Source organism: Hyperolius riggenbachi, chromosome 9 (assembly GCF_040937935.1).
Source record: "Hyperolius riggenbachi isolate aHypRig1 chromosome 9, aHypRig1.pri, whole genome shotgun sequence".
NCBI lineage: Eukaryota > Metazoa > Chordata > Amphibia > Anura > Hyperoliidae > Hyperolius > Hyperolius riggenbachi.
Window position 1 is genome coordinate 146,422,675 of NC_090654.1, and position 18,267 is coordinate 146,440,941.

At 42.3% G+C, this 18,267-nt stretch overlaps 1 protein-coding gene across 1 annotated transcript in view; it reads left to right on the plus strand.

Annotated features, from left to right (window-relative positions):
- The window catches only part of NCSTN (nicastrin), a 212,132-nt gene that overhangs the window by 132,266 nt on the left and 61,599 nt on the right, over positions 1-18,267 (plus strand). The window contains exons 10-13 of the mRNA XM_068254932.1: positions 2,486-2,563; positions 2,700-2,869; positions 17,235-17,337; positions 17,423-17,515. Of these exons, the coding sequence (XP_068111033.1) occupies positions 2,486-2,563; positions 2,700-2,869; positions 17,235-17,337; positions 17,423-17,515 (444 nt within the window). The remainder of the gene's footprint in view (positions 1-2,485; positions 2,564-2,699; positions 2,870-17,234; positions 17,338-17,422; positions 17,516-18,267) is intronic.

Genomic DNA, 18,267 nt, shown 5'->3' on the forward strand with positions numbered 1-18,267 from the left:
GGTGTGAGGGCACCATCAATTTCCTGCCTAGGAATCCCAGAATTAAAGAGTTCTCTCCATATCTGTCTTTTATGTATTTTACATAATCCAACGACCCCCCCCCCCCCTCCCCCACCCCTTACAGGTCTCTCTACATGTTCCGCTCCACCAACTGGCTGGATTGCAATAAAAAACTCTTTATTCCGACATCATGGTACATACAGGTAAAAGCTATGCATGCTTTCTTAAGTATGCTTTCCTTCCAACACTTGAACATTGTCTGCAGCACTTCCCATACAGTCAATTGACCCAAGGCACTGTCTTTTGAATACATTAAATTTACATTCAAGTTTCTCTCACTTGCTAGCCTCTGTGGAGAAGAGCATAAAGGAACTTCCAGCATAAATCAGCAACAGACTTGTACACCTCTTTTTTTCAATTTAAATTTCTTAAAACTAAAGTTTTCAAAATCATCTAACATTTTTATATCTAGGCATATTTGGCTAGTTCCTTCGCTATTGGCACACAGTTAAGCCTTGTACATACACTACATGGTTCTCAGCCGAGGCAGCTAGACAGAGTTGCCACTGACGAGAATTTAGTACACCATCCTCCTTTCTGCATGGAGATATATTGTACAGCATTGGCCATGAACAAGTCCGAGGGAGTCCTTGCCAGGCAACAGTCCTTGTATAAGGCATTAGAATGCAAATTGCTTGAGCCAACTCACAGCTATGGTCTATGTTCTAGCTTCATGTGAGTTTGAACTGGTCCTAACACAACTGATCATTGTAGAACATTGTATTACTTAGTTATGTAGTTTAAAATGACTAAATGCAATATTTGTATTCTTCACTTAGAAGGTATGTTAATGCAACCAGGCCCCTTGGGCAGGACGGCATACCTTCCTCCAGGACCTTGTATAAAAAAAGGCTTAGACATCAGAATACTTTATTTTGCTAAGTACAACAGGGGTTGTACCCAGAACTATTTTTGGCACATATAGGGTTGGCGATTGTACAGTAACAGCAGACAAAAACAGAATACAGAAAAAAATTGCACAGAGTAGACATATAGGGGGGCTGTTTGGGTGCTATTTTGAGCAGAACTGCCACTATCCGTGCGGCGCTCGCTGCTCTGCAGCAATACAGGCTCCCAACAGTATGTAACTGAAAAAAAAAAAGTAGCTGGAAAAAAAGAGAGTAGCGCATGAAAGAGAGAGAGGGAGGCAGTGTCCAAGAATCCCCCAGGGATTGAAGGGATTGAAGAAAACTGTCCCAGTCGTGTGTAACCCTTGCCAGACAGTTGTGGCCCCTGATCAAGGGTCCGGGCCTGTGCTGATGATCTGTGTCCAGGTGGATGTTCATGGCCTGCGGCCTGGATCAGAGCAGCCAGGAGCAGATCCAGTGGTGTAAACCATTCTGACATGCGACATCTGCTTGCAAAATGGACAAAGTGGCCCCGCCCTGGTGGGAATGCCGCTGTGGCCTCCATGAGTAGGCCAGGCTTGCGGTGCAGCTGGCTGGCAGGATGACACCGATGGTGGGAAAGCTGCATGTGTAGCAACAATGATGGCATTTTGCGAGCTCCGACATCAGCAGCATGTGGTAGCCGACTCCCCAGCGCAGGCTTTGCATCAGCAGCCGGATTGTGCAGCAGCATGGTGGAGCAACTGTAGTTGTAGCATGTGGTGAGGGGCTCCCTTCCCAGCCTCTCGGAGGCCAGGGTACAGATGCCTGTGTGGGTGTAGGGAATCCGGTGGAGTGACCTGGATGGGCAGGTGGCTATTGTCCACATACCTCGGCATCAGAGGGGAGTGGCATGCGGAGCAGTGGTGATGAGGGCTCCTCCATCTTCAGAGCCGCTGCCGGAACCAGAGTACCATGTCCCTACATGGTACTGCAGAGAGCATAGGAAAGGAACGGCAAGTGGTAGCAGTGGAGAGGGCTCAACTTTTCTAGAGCTGCTCTTTGTGCCAGAGCTCTCGTGTCCTTACATGACTCAGAGTGGAGGAGAGGAGCGGCATGGGGTAAAGTTGGTAAGGCCTCCTCCTTATAGCCCCTGCTGGAGCCTGGATTGCATCCACGTGGTGTGCCGGGCACAATCATCAAGCGGTGCTGGGCTGTAACCGCGGTCTCTAGGCTTTGCTGTCAGTTGGGGTTCCATTGGGAAGGCCAGGAGGTGATCCCAGATTAATTTTACCGGAGATCCAGGGGGGAGAGGGTAGAAAAAAGTTACTAGCCAGAGCCCCTGCTGCCGTGGCTACCTATCCAGTGCCATCTTGTTGTCCATTACCTGGTCCTATATTAGAGAGCAATGCAGTGCCGTCTCCAGGAAGGAGAGAGTAGAAGAGAAAGTCCCAGTGGCTGTTTGTGACCTTTTATAAACTTTGAGTAGCAGTGATGGGGTGTTTGGGAGATTTTGTACAGTTGAGTTATTTTTACCTGAAGATCTAATAACAATGACAACCGTGGAGCTCCATCTAGTAATTATATTTGTCCTGCAGGTGGCACTAAGAAACAACTCTATACTATGGATTCACAGTGATCCTGTCTCTAGGAGCAATGCGACCGTGAATAAAAAGGTAATTATCTGAAGAGAAAATCAATGTTTATTGTTGTTAGGTCACTCTTGGACTGGGAACATTTTTTTTTTTTCCTTTTACGTTTGTATGTTCTGTATATGTTATAGAAAGTTTTAGAGCTTTCTCTTCTCTTCAGGTGCAGGAGTTGATTCAAAGCCTGAAAAAGGCCAGTGAGGGGCTCAATGTCACCCTGCAACAGGTAGCCCAATCCCAGCCTTTACCACCTGCTTCTTTTCAGCGCTTTCTAAAGGTTCGACATATCCCTGGCGTGGTGCTCACTGACCACGAAACGGCCTACCACAACAAGTAAGAGTTCTATCTGCCTGTGTCAATTTAAGTCTGTCATAAATTTGAAAGAATTGTTTCTGACTATTAAGTAGATTGTATTCCTGGTATACAGATTGTTTATCATCGTCAAGGGTGAAAATGGTTTAGGTTATTACCCACACAATTTTCATATTTGATGCAACTATTCCAGAAAAAAATAATTCTGACCCTGGATGAGTTTACAAAAGCAGGTTGCAATCAAGAGTGGGTGTCTCCCAGCTAGGGAATAGCTTTCACTGATGAGCACATTCTCCCTATGCTGCTTACAGAACTGAAGCAGATTTTTATTATGAGACATACAGTGCTGGTCCTAGAACAGTTCCTCAGTAGATAGATGTTACGCTGGGTTAGGTGATCTGTTCTGACAGGGAAAGACTGGGCATTGCCCTTGTGGTGTCAATATGGGCCAGATTTTCAGCGTGACCTAGCCGCCATGACGCTTGAATATCGTCATCATGCTTGTCCCACATTGACTTTGCAGAGCCACAGTATAACTTTCAGGTCTCCGAAACTGCTGATGAACAGCTGTTTTCTGAGACCTGCTGAAATGCTAAGACTGCAATATTAGATTATACTGTAATAAGTGCTAAAGAAGCACATACTTGTTGCAAGAAGCCTGAATTTACTATAGCAAAATATTTAAGATAATGCAAGCAACAGCAGAACTGTACAATTGCAAACACAAATGGAAAAACATACACATCCAATCTTTACAATAAGTAAACAGTAATGAATTACTTATCGGCATAAAGTCTTGCTCAGACAATGGTCCCGCAGAGAAAGAGGCTTTTTCTTTGGCTCAAGCTCGCATGTTCTTCCCTCCTTGCACAGGAATCAAAAGTACACATTTCATCCTTAGTGGTAGAACCAGACAAAACCTCCTCTCTTGTGTGTTAACTGGCTATATACTAGCCAATTTCTCCCACAGCTAACCTTTTGTAGTCTATTGTAACCTCAGTCACACCTACTCCTAGCCCAGCAGCAACCATTTTGCTGTTGTTAGGAGACACATGACCTGAACATGGTCTAGGCTCCATTTTACATTGGCACAATAGACCCAAGGAAAGTCAATAAATATCATAGCACAACCCATGTGCAGTAGGGAGCTCAGAACTCTGCAACCATGGCCCCACCTGGGCTCAAAATTGGTAGACCGTTTGTAATCTGAGCCACCTCTGTGCAGAATTGAAGACCCCCAGCCCTGCTGGGTTCAGAAACAGGTGTATATACCATATTTTGAGAACCTTGGGGGATCCAGATGTCACATACTTGCCCACAAAATTTGGTGTCTAAAGGGGTCACAGAGATCTGGGCAGCACAAGATAATCACTGCAGTCCCCTACTTCTCATGTCTCTGAAAATAGCTGTTCAGTCAACGTGGGTCTAGCGCATACATTTCAAACTCCGGCCCGTGGGCCAATTCTGGCCCTCGGAGCCATCAGATTTGGCCCTCAGGTGGTTTCCTCACTTTGCATTATATTTGGCCCACTCTAGACCACCAGAGAAGCTATATTGGAGGGTAAGCCCTAGATCACCAGGGAAGCCATATGGGGAGGGGGAAAGCACTAGATACCAGGGAACTATATAGGAGAGAGGACCACTAAACATCAGGGAATTGTATAGGGAAGGTGGGGGGAACCACATAACACCTGGGAACTGTATGGGGGGGGGGGGGTGACTCTACACACTAGGAAACTGTACAGGTCCTTCTCAAAAAATTAGCATATTGTGATAAAGTTCATTATTTTCTGTAATGTACTGATAAACATTAGACTTTCATATATTTTAGAGTCTTTACACACAACTGAAGTAGTTTGAGCCTTTTATTGTTTTAATATTGATGATTTTGGCATACAGCTCATGAAAACCAAAAAATTATTATCTCAAAATATCATGAAAAGGTTCTCTAAACGAGCTATTAACCTAATCATCTGAATCAACTAATTAACTCTAAACACCTGCAAAAGATTCCTGAGGCTTTTAAAAACTCCCAGCCTGGTTCATTACTCAAATCCGCAATCATGAGTAAGACTGGCGACCTGACTTCTGTCCAGAAGGCCATCATTGACACCCTCAAGCAAGAGGGTAAGACACAGAAAGACATTTCTGAACGAATAGGCTGTTCCCAGAGTGCTGTATCAAGGCACCTCAGTGGGAAGTCTGTGGGAAGGAAAAAGTGTGGCAGAAAACGCTGCACAACAAGAAGAGTTGACCGGACCTTGAGGAAGATTGTGCAGAAGGACTGATTCCAGACCTTGGGGGACCTGCGGAAGCAGTGGACTGAGTCTGGAGTAGAAACATCCAGAGCCACCGTGTACAGGCGTGTGCAGGAAATGGGCTACAGGTGCCGCATTCCCCAGGTCAAGCCACTTTTGAACCAGAAACAGCGCCTGACCTGGGCTACAGAGAACCAGCACTGGACTGTTGCTCAGTGGTCCAAAGTACTTTTTTTTTTGGGATGAAAGCAAGGTGCCAGAGTCTGGAGGAAGACTGGGGAGAGGGAGATGCCAAAATGCCTGAAGTCCAGTGTCAAGTACCCAGAGTCAGTGATGGTCTGGGATGCCTTGTCAGGTGCTGGTGTTGGTCCACTGTGTTTTATTAAGGGCACGACCTGGCACCTGCTCACAGTGCAAAAACCACTGGTAAATGGTTTACTGACCATGGTATTACTGGTAACAGTAAAAAAGGGCGCAGGAGGCTAGTGGACAAATCGGGCGCCGCCATTCACTCCCATAATAATTATCGTTTACTGGGCGCCGAACAGGAAAAAAGGGCGCCCGAGAATAATAACGTTTTCCAACGGCGCCCGAAGATTTTTCATGTTTTATAACTGCTTGTGATGATTTACGTTTCTTATTTCAATAAAACATTATTTTAAATGTTATCCCTTACTGTTTGTAAAACATTATTATTCACGAAACAAAGCGATCAGTACGTAATGTAAATTGTAATATATTTACTGTTTTTAAAACATTATTCTACACACAATACAGTGATCACTAAGGAGGGTCTTAGGTTTAGGCACCATCAGGGGGGTCTTAGGTTTAGGCACCAACAGGGGGGTCTTAGGTTTAGGCACCAACAGGGGGGGTCTTAGGTTTAGGCACCAACAGGGGGGTCTTAGGTTTAGGCACCAACAGGGGGGTCTTAGGTTTAGGCACCAACAGGGGGGTCTTAGGTTTAGGCACCAACAGGGGGGGGTCTAGAGGTTAGGGGTAGGTACAGAGAGGGTTACTTAGGCACCAACAGGGGGGGTCTTAGGTTTAGGCACCAACAGGGGGGTCTTAGGTTTAGGCACCAACAGGGGGGTCTAGAGGTTAGGGGTAGGTACAGGGAGGGTTACTTAGTAATTTTTTTTAAACGTTATTATACGTTTCACTATTTAAACGGAAGATTAACGTTTTTGCAATTGCCGATTTAATGCACATTTAATGATTTATAACTTTATAAAACATTAATTTTAAACGAAATACAGTACAATACATTTTTAAACGTTATCCATGCTTATCGTTTAAAACCCCACACCCTTTTTTCCCAGCGCCCCTTTTTAACGTACGCGGTATTACTGTGCTCAATTGGCCTGCCAACTCTCCTGACCTGAACCCCATCTGTGGGATATTGTGAAGTGAAAGTTGAGAGACGCAAGACCCAACACTCTGGATGAGCTTAAGGCTGCTATCGAAGCATCCTGGGCCTCCATAACACGTGAGCAGTGCCACAGGCTGATTGCCTCCATGCCACGCCGCATTGAAGCAGTCATTTCTGCAAAAGGATTCCCGACCAAGTATTGAGTGCATAACTGAACATAATTATTTGAAGGTTGACTTTTTTTGTTTTAAAAACACTTTTCTTTTATTGGTCGGATGAAATATGCTAATTTTTGAGATAGGAATTTTGGGTTTTCATGAGCTGTATGCCAAAATCATCAATATTAATACAAAAGGCTTGAACTACTTCAGTTGTGTGTAATGAATCTAAAATATACAGTGGAGGAAATAATTATTTGATCCCTCACTGATTTTGTAAGTTTGTCCAATGACAAAGAAATGAAAAGTCTCAGAACAGTATCATTTCAATGGTAGGTTTATTTTAACAGTGGCAGATAGCACATCAAAAGGAAAATCGAAAAAATAACCTTAAAGAGTAACTGTCAGGCTGCAGAAGCTAATTTAAACCTCTATTCTCCTGTGTTAAACAGTTCAGACAGAAGCCAAAAAGACATTACTAAAGATAAAAATCTCTCTTACATTTAATGTGTTCTTATCAGCAAAGCTAAGCTCCTAAGGAGGACGCAAGCCGCATTCCATACTGCAAAGCATTCTGGGGCCCTCCCCTCGGCTGCTAAGGAGAAGACGGGATCAAGTTTCAGCAGCTTCTAACTCAGTCCAGCCACAGCACAGATAAATCTCCGGGGCAGAGTACACTGCAGGAGTCAGCTATTGTTCCTAGCCACATGGCTCATTAATATTCACTGCACACTGTGTTATTCTGTACGAGCTCCTCTGTGAATAGGGAAGCAGGCAGGACATGACGACACATTTGGCTTCACAAACATGGAACCTGCCATGGGCTGTCAGGAGCATCATTCTCTGCATATACTATATAAATATTCTGTGAAATCCAAACGTGGACAGTGAAATGCATATGTAATGTAAGTACAGCCAATCTTTAGCTACTGATATATGTGTTTATTTTCTCTGAGACCTTATACCTAACAGCTCCTCTTTAAATAAAAGATAGCAACTGACTTGCATTTCATTGAGTGAAATAAGTTTTTGAACCCTCTAACAATAAAAGACTTAATACTTAGTGGAAAAACCCTTGTTTGCAAGCACAGAGGTCAAACGTTTCTTGTAATTGATGATCAAGTTTGCACACAATTTAGGAGGAATGTTGGTCCACTCCTCTTTGCAGATCATCTCTAAATCCCTAAGGTTTCGAGGCTGTCTCTGTGCAACTCTGAGCTTGAGCTCAGAGTTGGATTAAGGTCCGGAGACTGACTAGGCCACTCCATGACCTTAATGTGCTTCTTCTTGAGCCACTCCTTTGTTGCCTTTGCTGTATGTTTTGGGTCATTGTCGTGCTGGAACACCCATCCACGACCCATTTTCAGTTTCCTGGCAGAGGGAAGGAGGTTGTCGTTCAGGATTTCACGATACATGGCTCCGTCCATTTTCCCGTTAATGCGATTAAGTTGTCCTGTGCCCTTACCAGAAAAACACCCCCAAAGCAAAATGTTTCCACCCCCATGCTTGACGGTGGGAACGGTGTTTTGGAGGTCATAGGCAGCATTTTTCTTCCTCCAAACACAGCGAGTTGAGTTAATGCCAAAGAGCTCTATTTTGGTCACATCAGACCACAGCACCTTCTCCCAGTCACTCACAGAATCATTCAGGTGTTCATTGGCAAACGTCAGACGGGCCTGCACATGTGCCTTCTTGAGCAGGGGGACCTTGCGAGCCCTGCAGGATTTTAATCCATTGCGGTGTAATGTGTTTCCAATGGTTTTCTTGGTGACTGTGGTCCCTGCTAATTTGAGGTCATTCACTAACTCCTCCCGTGTAGTTCTAGTATGCTTTTTCACCTTTCTCAGAACCATTGACACCCCACGAGGTGAGATCTTGCGTGGAGCCCCAGAGCGAGGTCGATTGATGGTCATTTTGTGCTCCTTCCATTTTCGAACAATCGCACCAACAGTTGTCACCTTCTTTCCCAGCTTCTTGCTAATGGTTTTGTAGCCCATTCCAGCCTTGTGCAGGTCTACAATTTTGTCTCTGACATCCTTGGACAGCTCTTTGGTCTTTCCCATGTTGGAGAGTTTGGGGTCTGCTTGATTGATTGATTCTGTGGACAGGTGTCTTTTATACAGGTGACTAGTTAAGACAGGTGTCCTTAATGAGGGTGACTAATTGAGTAGAAGTGTCTAACCACTCTGTGGGAGCCAGAACTCTTAATGGTTGGTAGGGGTTCAAAAACTTATTTCACTCAATGAAATGCAAATCAGTTGCTATCTTTTATTTAAGGTTATTTTTTCGATTTTCCTTTTGATGTGCTATCTGCCACTGTTAAAATAAACCTACCATTGAAATGATACTGTTCTGAGACTTTTCATTTCTTTGTCATTGGACAAACTTACAAAATCAGTGAGGGGTCAAATAACTATTTCCTCCACTGTATGAAAGTCTGTTTATCAGTACATTACAGAAAATAATGGACTTTACCACAATATGCTAATTTTTTGAGAAGGACCTGTATAAGGGAAGGAGGGGGGGGGGGGATAGACACCAAAGAACTGTATGGGGGGGAGGAGGCTATTAGACACCGGGGAACTTAATAAGGAAGAGAGGTGTCCACTAGACATTAACGTTGGCCTGCGAGTTTGTCCCAAATCTCATTTTCGGCCTACTTTGTTCTTGAGTTTGACACCCCTGGTCTAGCGTGATGACACGAGATTTAAGTGTCATGACTGCTGGGTCACACTGATGATCCAGCCTATATCAACATCACACCCCTCTTTCAGCTCCTCCATAACTACCTCATGTACAGGATGGCGAGAAAATGGGGCTAGCCTGGACAGCTTTCTCTCCAGTACCATTCCAAAAAATAGTAATAGTGCTCTTATAGTCCACTTGTTGTATCAACATGAAATGGGACTATGAGTCAACCAGGTTATATTAAAATATTGCAAAAGGTACCAATGTGCAGTGCACAAAACATATTGCATTGATAAATAATGCAAACTTACTATAATATGCATTGAAAAAGCCGGACTGGGATTTGACCTCTTCTAAACAGTGGTTGTCCTGCTTTTAATGTGACTGTTCATATGAAACTAATGTGCATGAAAATACATAAACAGTTTCATAACATAAACCATTGTCTATGAGATGTCAGCAAAGAATCATAAACCTTGCTGACTGAAAGCAGCCATTATATTTATTCACTGACATTCATAAATATGAGGTCTATCTGTTTTTAAGGACTAGCAAAATTGGCAAGAGGATTCAGACATTTTGTGAAGTGAGCCAATATGTTTAAAATGGGTAATGAGCACTAAATGGCACGGACAGGAGGAGATTTAGAAGAAATCTTTTGGGACATTGTTTTCAGCTGCTAGGCAGTCGAATAATTTACAAAAAGGTATCTTTATTATATATATATATATATATATATATCATTTCTTTTACACTGATAACACCAGTGTAGGAAAGCAAAGCTTTAAATGCAGTCAGTGTTGCAGCCAGCTAACCTTCTCGGCATTCAGTTTTTTTTAATTTTCATAACCTTTTTTTCCTGTAACTTACTAAAACGTGTCAAGCAACGCTTTATTATACATTTTGAGTATTATAAAATCTTGAAACATAAAATCAAAACTAAATTTCAAAATTACTCCCCAAAATAAATCTTTGATCAGTTACATTTCTGAGCTGCAGCTGCTCAACCTGCAATGGGTTGCGCATCCCTAAAAAACATGCTGCAATTGACTGGTTAATCGCTCAGGCATGCACCACCTCTATTAGGCTGAAAATGCATGCCCTGCGTCCAGAACAAATGCTACATTTATTATACTATGGAGGAACTTTAGCTTCCACTATAGTTTGCATGCAAAGTATAATATACTGGACACTTCTGCCACGGTGATGTCAGAAAATCTCATATTAATGCAGAGAAATTATCTCCATCTTGCTTTAGGGTGATTATCTATGTTTTAAAATGTTTTGCAGATTATTTGAGTGAATTTTATGATTATAAGCAGAGTTCTTCTTTAATCAGGGTTAGATTGTTGGTTAGAGTAACCCTTAATGCCATTTTCTGCAGTAAGCTGTCTGTTCCCTGTACAAGGTTATGATTATATTAAGATAGCGCTGGAGAAATGTTTTGACTATACTCAGTTCTTGTTGCAATGCAATGCCCTTATGCAAGGCCAACCACACGCACTGCAGAAGCTAAGCCTGCTATACACTGATCTATTAATCATGTATAGAGATCATGTATAGTGATCATAGAGTTATTAATTAATGAGTTGATCAATGATAGACTTATATAATAAGGTAAATAAGTTTGCTTTCTATATATTTTAGCATGTATTAAAACAGATGGCTGTTTGTTATGAATACAAAAGCAAAACAATAAGCCATGTGATCAAGACAGTACAACCTGTGACCACAGGGGGTGTACAGAAATCCCCGATAATTAATGATGTACCAGAGAACATCCCATATTTTTAGAACATAAGATAAGTTGAGAACATACGCATTTATTTTGGCATCCATCAGATCCACAAAGATGTCAAAGAACACCACTTGGGTCAAATGATCTAATTCAAATGTTATTCATGTGATTTTGATTAGAAAAGACGTAGATTGCTTACGTTAATAAGCCAAGTAGCATCATATATGTACGCACTTGCTCAGATAACCCGATAGTTTAAAATGACAGAATGTGCCAGTTAAAAATAAGTTGAATTTTGTGCGTCACCATGAAATCGCCTTACAGATGCCATCTTAGAAACTTTACAATAAAAAGCCCTGGCAGGCTAGTATATTCTATAATTGAGCCTGAAACTCTACTGAGATCGACTGAGGCCTAGAGACTACCTACCTTCCACTGTGATTCTAGAACCCAAGAGAGGTAATATGCATTATTCTTGGTGAATTTATTGACAATAGCTTATATAAACGTTAAAGACTTGTCATTTCAAACTTCAGCCATTTTTTAAGTTTTTTAAATAACTTTTTATGATATTCTTCATATACAATCAGTTAGCATTAAAAAGTAAATGCAATTGCAAGCTTAGGGACAATTACCTAGCTTTGATTGATTAAGATATACAGTGGGTTGCAAAAGTATTCGACCCCCTTGAAGTTTTCCACATTTTGTCATATTACTGCCACAAACATGAATCAATTTTATTGGAATTCCACATGAAAGACCAACACAAAGTGGTGTACACATGAGAAGTGGAACGAAAATCATACATGATTCCAAACATTTTTTACAAATAAATAACTGCAAAGTGGTGTGTGCATAATTATTCGGCCCCCTTTGATCTGAGCGCAGTCAGTTGCCTATAGACATTGCCTGATGAGTGCTAATGACTAAATAGTCACCTTTGTGTAATCTAATGTCAGTACAAATACAGCTGCTCTCTGACGGCCTCAGAGGATGTCTAAGCGAATATTGGGAGAAACAACACCGTGAAGTCCAAAGAACACACAAGACAGGTCAGGGATCAAGTTATTGAGAAATTTAAAGCAGGCTTAGGCTACAAAAAGATTTGCAAAGCCTTGAACATCCCACGGAGCACTGTTCAAGTGATCATTCAGAAATGGAAGGAGTATGGCACAACTGTAAACCTACCAAGACAAGGCCATCCACCTAAACTCACAGGCCGAACAAGGAGAGCGCTGATCAGAAATGCAGTCAAGAGGCCCATGGTGACTCTGGACGAGTTGCAGAGATCTACAGCTCAGGTGGGAGACTCTGTCCATAGGACAACTATTAGTCATGCACTGTACAAAGTTGGCCTTTATGGAAGAGTGGCAAGCAGAAAGGCATTGTTAACAGAAAGCATAAGAAGTCCCGTTTGCAGTTTGCCACAAGCCATGTGGGGAACACAGCAACCATGTGGAAGAAGGTGCTCTGGTCAGATGAGACCAAAATGGAACTTTTTGGCCAAAATGCAAAACGCTTTGTGTGGCAGAAAACTAACGCTGCACATCACTCTGAACACACCATCCCCACGGTCAAATATGGTGGTGGCAGCATCATGCATCTCTTCAGCAGGGACAGGGAAGCTGGTCAGAGTTGATGGGAAGATGGATGGAGCCAAATATAGGGCAAACTTGGAAGAAAACCTCTTGGAGACTGCAAAAGACTTGAGACTGGAGCGGTGGTTCACCTTTCAGCAGGACAATGACCCTAAACATAAAGCCAGGGCAACAATGGAATGGTTTAAAACAAAACATATCCATGTGTTTGAATGTCCCAGTCAAAGTCCAGATCTAAATCCAAACAAAAATCTGTGGCAAGATCTGAAAACTGCTGTTCACAAACGCTGTCCATCTAATCTGACTGAGCTGGAGCTGTTTTGCAAAGAAGAATGGGCAAGGATTCCAGTCTCTCTAGATGTGCAAAGCTGGTAGAGACATACCCTAAAAGACTGGCAGCTGTAATTGCAGCAAAAGGTGATTCTACAAAGTATTGACTCAGGGGGCCGAATAATTACGTACACCCCACTTTGCAGTTATTGATTTGTAAAAAATGTTTGGAATCCTGTATGATTTTCGTTCCACTTCTCACGTGTACACCACTTTGTATTGGTCTTTCAAGTGGATTTCCAATAAAATTGATGCATGTTTGTGGCAGTAATGTGACAAAATGTGGAAAACTTCAAGGGGGCCGAATACTTTTGCAACCCACTGTATCTACTTAAAGTTCTTTATACAAGAATAGAACTCTATATTTCATTTTTTTAAGGCTAAAGCTATATTTGTGTGTACCATACACTGTACAATCTCAAGATAACTATTATCGATGGAAGTTAAAATCTACAGCAGAAGAATTGCTATATTGATATGGACTTGTTTCGCTAAAGGAGCTTTGAAAATGCATTTTGGATGATGGACAATAACTGGAGAGATGTATATTCCTGTATATATGCTTTATCTATTTTTTATATCAATATAATTTTATAAAATTCAACAGATGAGTGTTGCGTATTTTTTCCAGAGGTAAACCTGTTAACCTATAAATATTCTGTTTATAGTGAGCTACGCACCCACTACTGACTAATCTTGATTATGACGACTTTTTAGGCTTGTCTTTTAAGTAGTTTATAATCATTTAAGGCAGATATCGCTAAGATATTTGACAGTGAGGCAGACCTTCGGCAAGTGGCCTAACCTAAATTAAAAACAACATATGTATAACCTTGGGAGCAGCTAAGCAAAAATGTGTAATTTGCATTTTAATGGACAGCGAGGAGAGCGCATACCACAAAGGTTGCATCTAAAATGACCAACAGCTCACATGTTCAGTACCTCTAATAAGCTATCTGCACACTTCGCATTCAGATGCAAATCATATGCATAACTACTATTACTTACCATGCAAACAGGAAACTCAGGAACACGGGCTGGGAGCCCCCCTTTTCATAATTTTGCTAGTATGTAACTACCAGGTTAGCTGCTCCCAGCCCATATTCCTGAGTTTCCTGGTTGCATGGTAAGTAATAGTAGTTATGCATACCTATACTGGGCTTGAGAACGTTATTTCTGGTGCGGTATTTAGCCCCCCAGTATAGGTAGCCAGGTACTGATGTCCCCCATTATAGTTTAGCCAGGTACAGCTGTCCCACAGTATAGTTTAGTCAGGTACAGCTGTCCCCCAGTATAGGTTAGCCAGGTACAGCTGTCCCCAGTATAGGTTAGCAAGGTGTAGGTGCTGCAGTATAAGTTAGCCAGGTACAGCTGTCCCCCAGTATAGGTTAGCAATGTGTAGGTGCTCCAGTATAAGTTAGCTAGGTACAGCTGTCCCCAGTATAGGTTAGCAAGGTGTAGGTGCTCCAGTATAAATTAACCAGGTACAGATGTCCCCCAGTATAGATTAGCCAGGTACAGCTGTCCCCCAGTATAAGTTAGCAAGGTACAGCTGTCCCCCAGTATAGGTTAGCAAGTTGTAGGTGCTCCAGTATAAGTTAGCCAGGTACAGCTGTCCCCCAGTATAGGTTAGCAAGTTGTAGGTGCACCAGTATAAGTTAGCCAGGTACAGCTTTCCAGGAGTATAGGCTAGCAACGTACAGCTGTCACCCGGTATAGGTTAGCAAGGTGTAGATGCTCCAGTATAAGTTAGCCAGGTACAACAGCTGTCCCCCAGTATAGGATAGCAAGGTGTAGGTGCACCCGTATAAGTTAGCCAGCATAGGAGCATTAGTTTAGGTGCCCCCCAATCCCGGGCGCTGTTAAATACGCTGCCTCTTTCCAGTGATCGCAGCATCCCTGTAGCACAGCTCCGGTATATCTATGTGCTGAGGATCGTAATCAGCGTCATGGCATTGGTGACGTCATGATGCTGATTCCGAACTTCAGCATAGAGATGCACTTGAGCTGTGCTGTGAGGATGCTGCGATTGCTGGAAGGAGGCAGAGTAAGTAGCAGCGTCGGGGGGCACCTTAACTAGTGCTCCTATGCTGGCTAACTTATACTGGAGCACCTACACATTACTAACCTATACTGGGAGACACCTATCGCTCTTAAAACCTCCTTAGCGGCATGCCTGTAAGTGACGGGCATACCACTTTTAGCTAAATTTTTTCTTGCTCATCACAGTTACGGGCATACCGCCCAGGAGGTTAATAAAATGTGTCCGATACATACAGAAATTAGGTATATGTCTGTGGACGTTAGATTCCCTAAACACTACAAATGAAGGTGGGGGGGAAAGGCTGCGCATCCCTAAACACATGCTGCAATTGAATGGTTAATCGCGCAGGCAAACACCGCCTCTGCCAGACTGAAAAATGCATCCAAGACAAGTGCTAACATTTATTAAACTAGGAGGTACTTTAGCTTCCAATATGGTTTGCATGCAAAGTATATTATACTAGACACTTGCGCCACGGTGAGTTTAATAAATGTTAGCACTTGTCTTGGATGCAGGGCATGCATTTTTTTAGTCTGGCAGAGGCGGTGTATGCCTGTGCGATTAAACATTCAATTGCAGCATGTGTTTAGGGATGCGCAGCCTTTCCCCCCCCCCCCCCACCTTCCCTTAACTTTGTAACTATGTAACTGTCAGGTTAGCTGCTCCCAGCCCCTCCTCCTGAGTTTCCTGTTTGCATGATAAGTAGTAGCAGATTTGCATATGATTTGCATCTGAATTGAATGCGAAGTGTGTAGAAAGTCTATATAGGTTCTACACACTGAGCTGGTGGTCATTTCAGATGCAGCCTTAAGGTGCGTACACACGTCAGATAAAAGTCTTTGGAAAATGAAAGATCACAGACCAATTTTACCCCCTTTCATGTAGTATGAGAGCCATACTCTACACAGTCTATTCTATGGAGCCGAACTCCCCATCAGATAAAAATCTTTGCAAGATGCTGCACACAAAGATGCTGTACACATTCAACAGATCAGTATCTGCAAAAGATCTGTTCCTGCAAAAGATCCATTCCTGCAAAATGCATTCATAGTCTATGATATCTGCAGATCCCATACACACCTTGTTTAATGGACATTCATCTGCAGATCAGCCAATTATCTGCCGATCTGAAGATCCAACCTGGTGGATCTGATCTACAGATAATTGTTCATTAAACAAGGTGTGTATGAGGTCTGCAGATATCATAGACTATGAATGCGTTTTGCAGGAATGGATCTTTTGCAGGAACAGATCTTTTGCAGATACTGATCTGTTGCATGTGTACAGCGGTCTTTGTGTGCAGCATCTTGCAAAGCTTTTTATCTGATGGGGAGTTCAGTTCCATAGAATAGACTGTGTAGAGTATGGTTCTCATACTACATGAAAGGGGGTAAAATTGGTCTGTGATCTTTCATTTTCCAAAGACTTTTATCTGACGTGTGTACCCACCTTTAGTGGTATGCGCTGGCGTTCCCCTCGCTGTTCTACCAAATGTAAGTTACACATTTTTTCTGCTTAGCTGCTCCTGAGGTTTTAAATTTAGGTCAGTTCACTTGCCCGGAGGTCTGCCTCACCGTGGCGCAAGTGTCTAGTATAATATACTTTGCATGCAAACCATATTGGAAGCTAAAGTACCTCCTAGTTTAATAAATGTTAGCACTTGTCTTGGATGCAGGGCATGCATTTTTCAGTCTGGCAGAGGCGGTGTATGCCTGTGCGATTAACCATTCAATTGCAGCATGTGTTTAGGGATGCGCAGCCTTTCCCCCCACCTTCCCTTAACTTTGTAACTATGTAACTGTCAGGTTAGCTGCTCCCAGCCCCTCCTCCTGAGTTTCCTGTTTGCATGATAAGTAGTAGCAGATTTGCATATGATTTGCATCTGAATTGAATGCGAAGTGTGTAGAAAGTCTATATAGGTGCTACACACTGAGCTGGTGGTCATTTCAGATGCAGCCTTAGTGGTATGCGCTGGCGTTCCCCTCGCTGTACTACAAATGAATTGGCAAAGGTTTTCTAGAATATTGCTGGAAATGTCTTATTATATGAATATTTTTCAGAAATTATGGAATTAAACATTCCCAACTTTGTTGCACAACGTGTTTTCCCACATAGAACCAGTAGGTGGCAGCAAACACCTTTTGCAAATAGTAACCAGTAATTTGGAGATTTCAGTGTATTCTGCCCTGTCTCTGATCAGGTACTATAACAGTATGTATGACACAGCGGAGGCTATCAAGGTGGACTATCCCAGCAAACTTTCTAAAGATGAAGCTTTGGAGTATGTGACGGACACTGCTGAGGTATATAGCCAGTTTGGGAAAATTATTTTTTTTTTCCTCCTTAAGAGATCTGCAAGGTTGATTGCTCTTTTTTTTTTTTTTCTAGGCTCTTTCGGAGGTTGCCACTTTGCTTGCCAAAACGTTATATACACTAGCAGGCGGAAATGACACCACTGATATTAAAGCAGACAACAAGACGGTAAAGAATATTGTCAGCCTCTTAACTTTTCCAAAACTGTACACTATATATTGGTCATTTAATTTCAAAGTTATATCTCAAGGCAAAAATGAATATAGGTAAAGCTAATGAGTTTTAAAACAGAATATCAGGATGATTTTTATGGCCTGCCTGCTCTTCTACCCTTGAAATATCACATAAATAGTATTATTTACAACAAAAAATATTGTAATGTCACAGCAGAATTGTGAGTAATCGCAGTCATGATTGCACACTGATTGTTGATTGCAATCTTAGATGAGATTGGATCATGTCGGAATACTTTTCCATGTTTAAAGGGACATTATATGCCATTTAAATTGGATAGTGTGTGGTCATTCATTTTGCATGTTACAAGACTTCTGACTCCAGGGATCTCTGGAAGGGACCATTCCAATTAGCACCTAGTTGCTAATAACAAAAGGCTGCCTAGGTCAAAGCAGAAAGAGGATTCTAGTGCCAGCAAGAGTATGCTTTCTGTCCACAAAGTAATATGGGGTAATTAACTGGGCTCACAGGATCAAATATGAAGCATTTTCAGATTTGTGCTAAACCATAACCCAGATCCCTATGAAACATATCACTGAATTTCTGGTGTTGTCCTGAATGTGCATACCTCTCACTTTTGGTTAAATACTGTCAAATATTCATTATGAAGCATTAAAATTTGTGCTAGGACACTGTTGTTTAGTCTCAGATTACGAGAAAAAATTGTAAATCGTGAATATATGGTC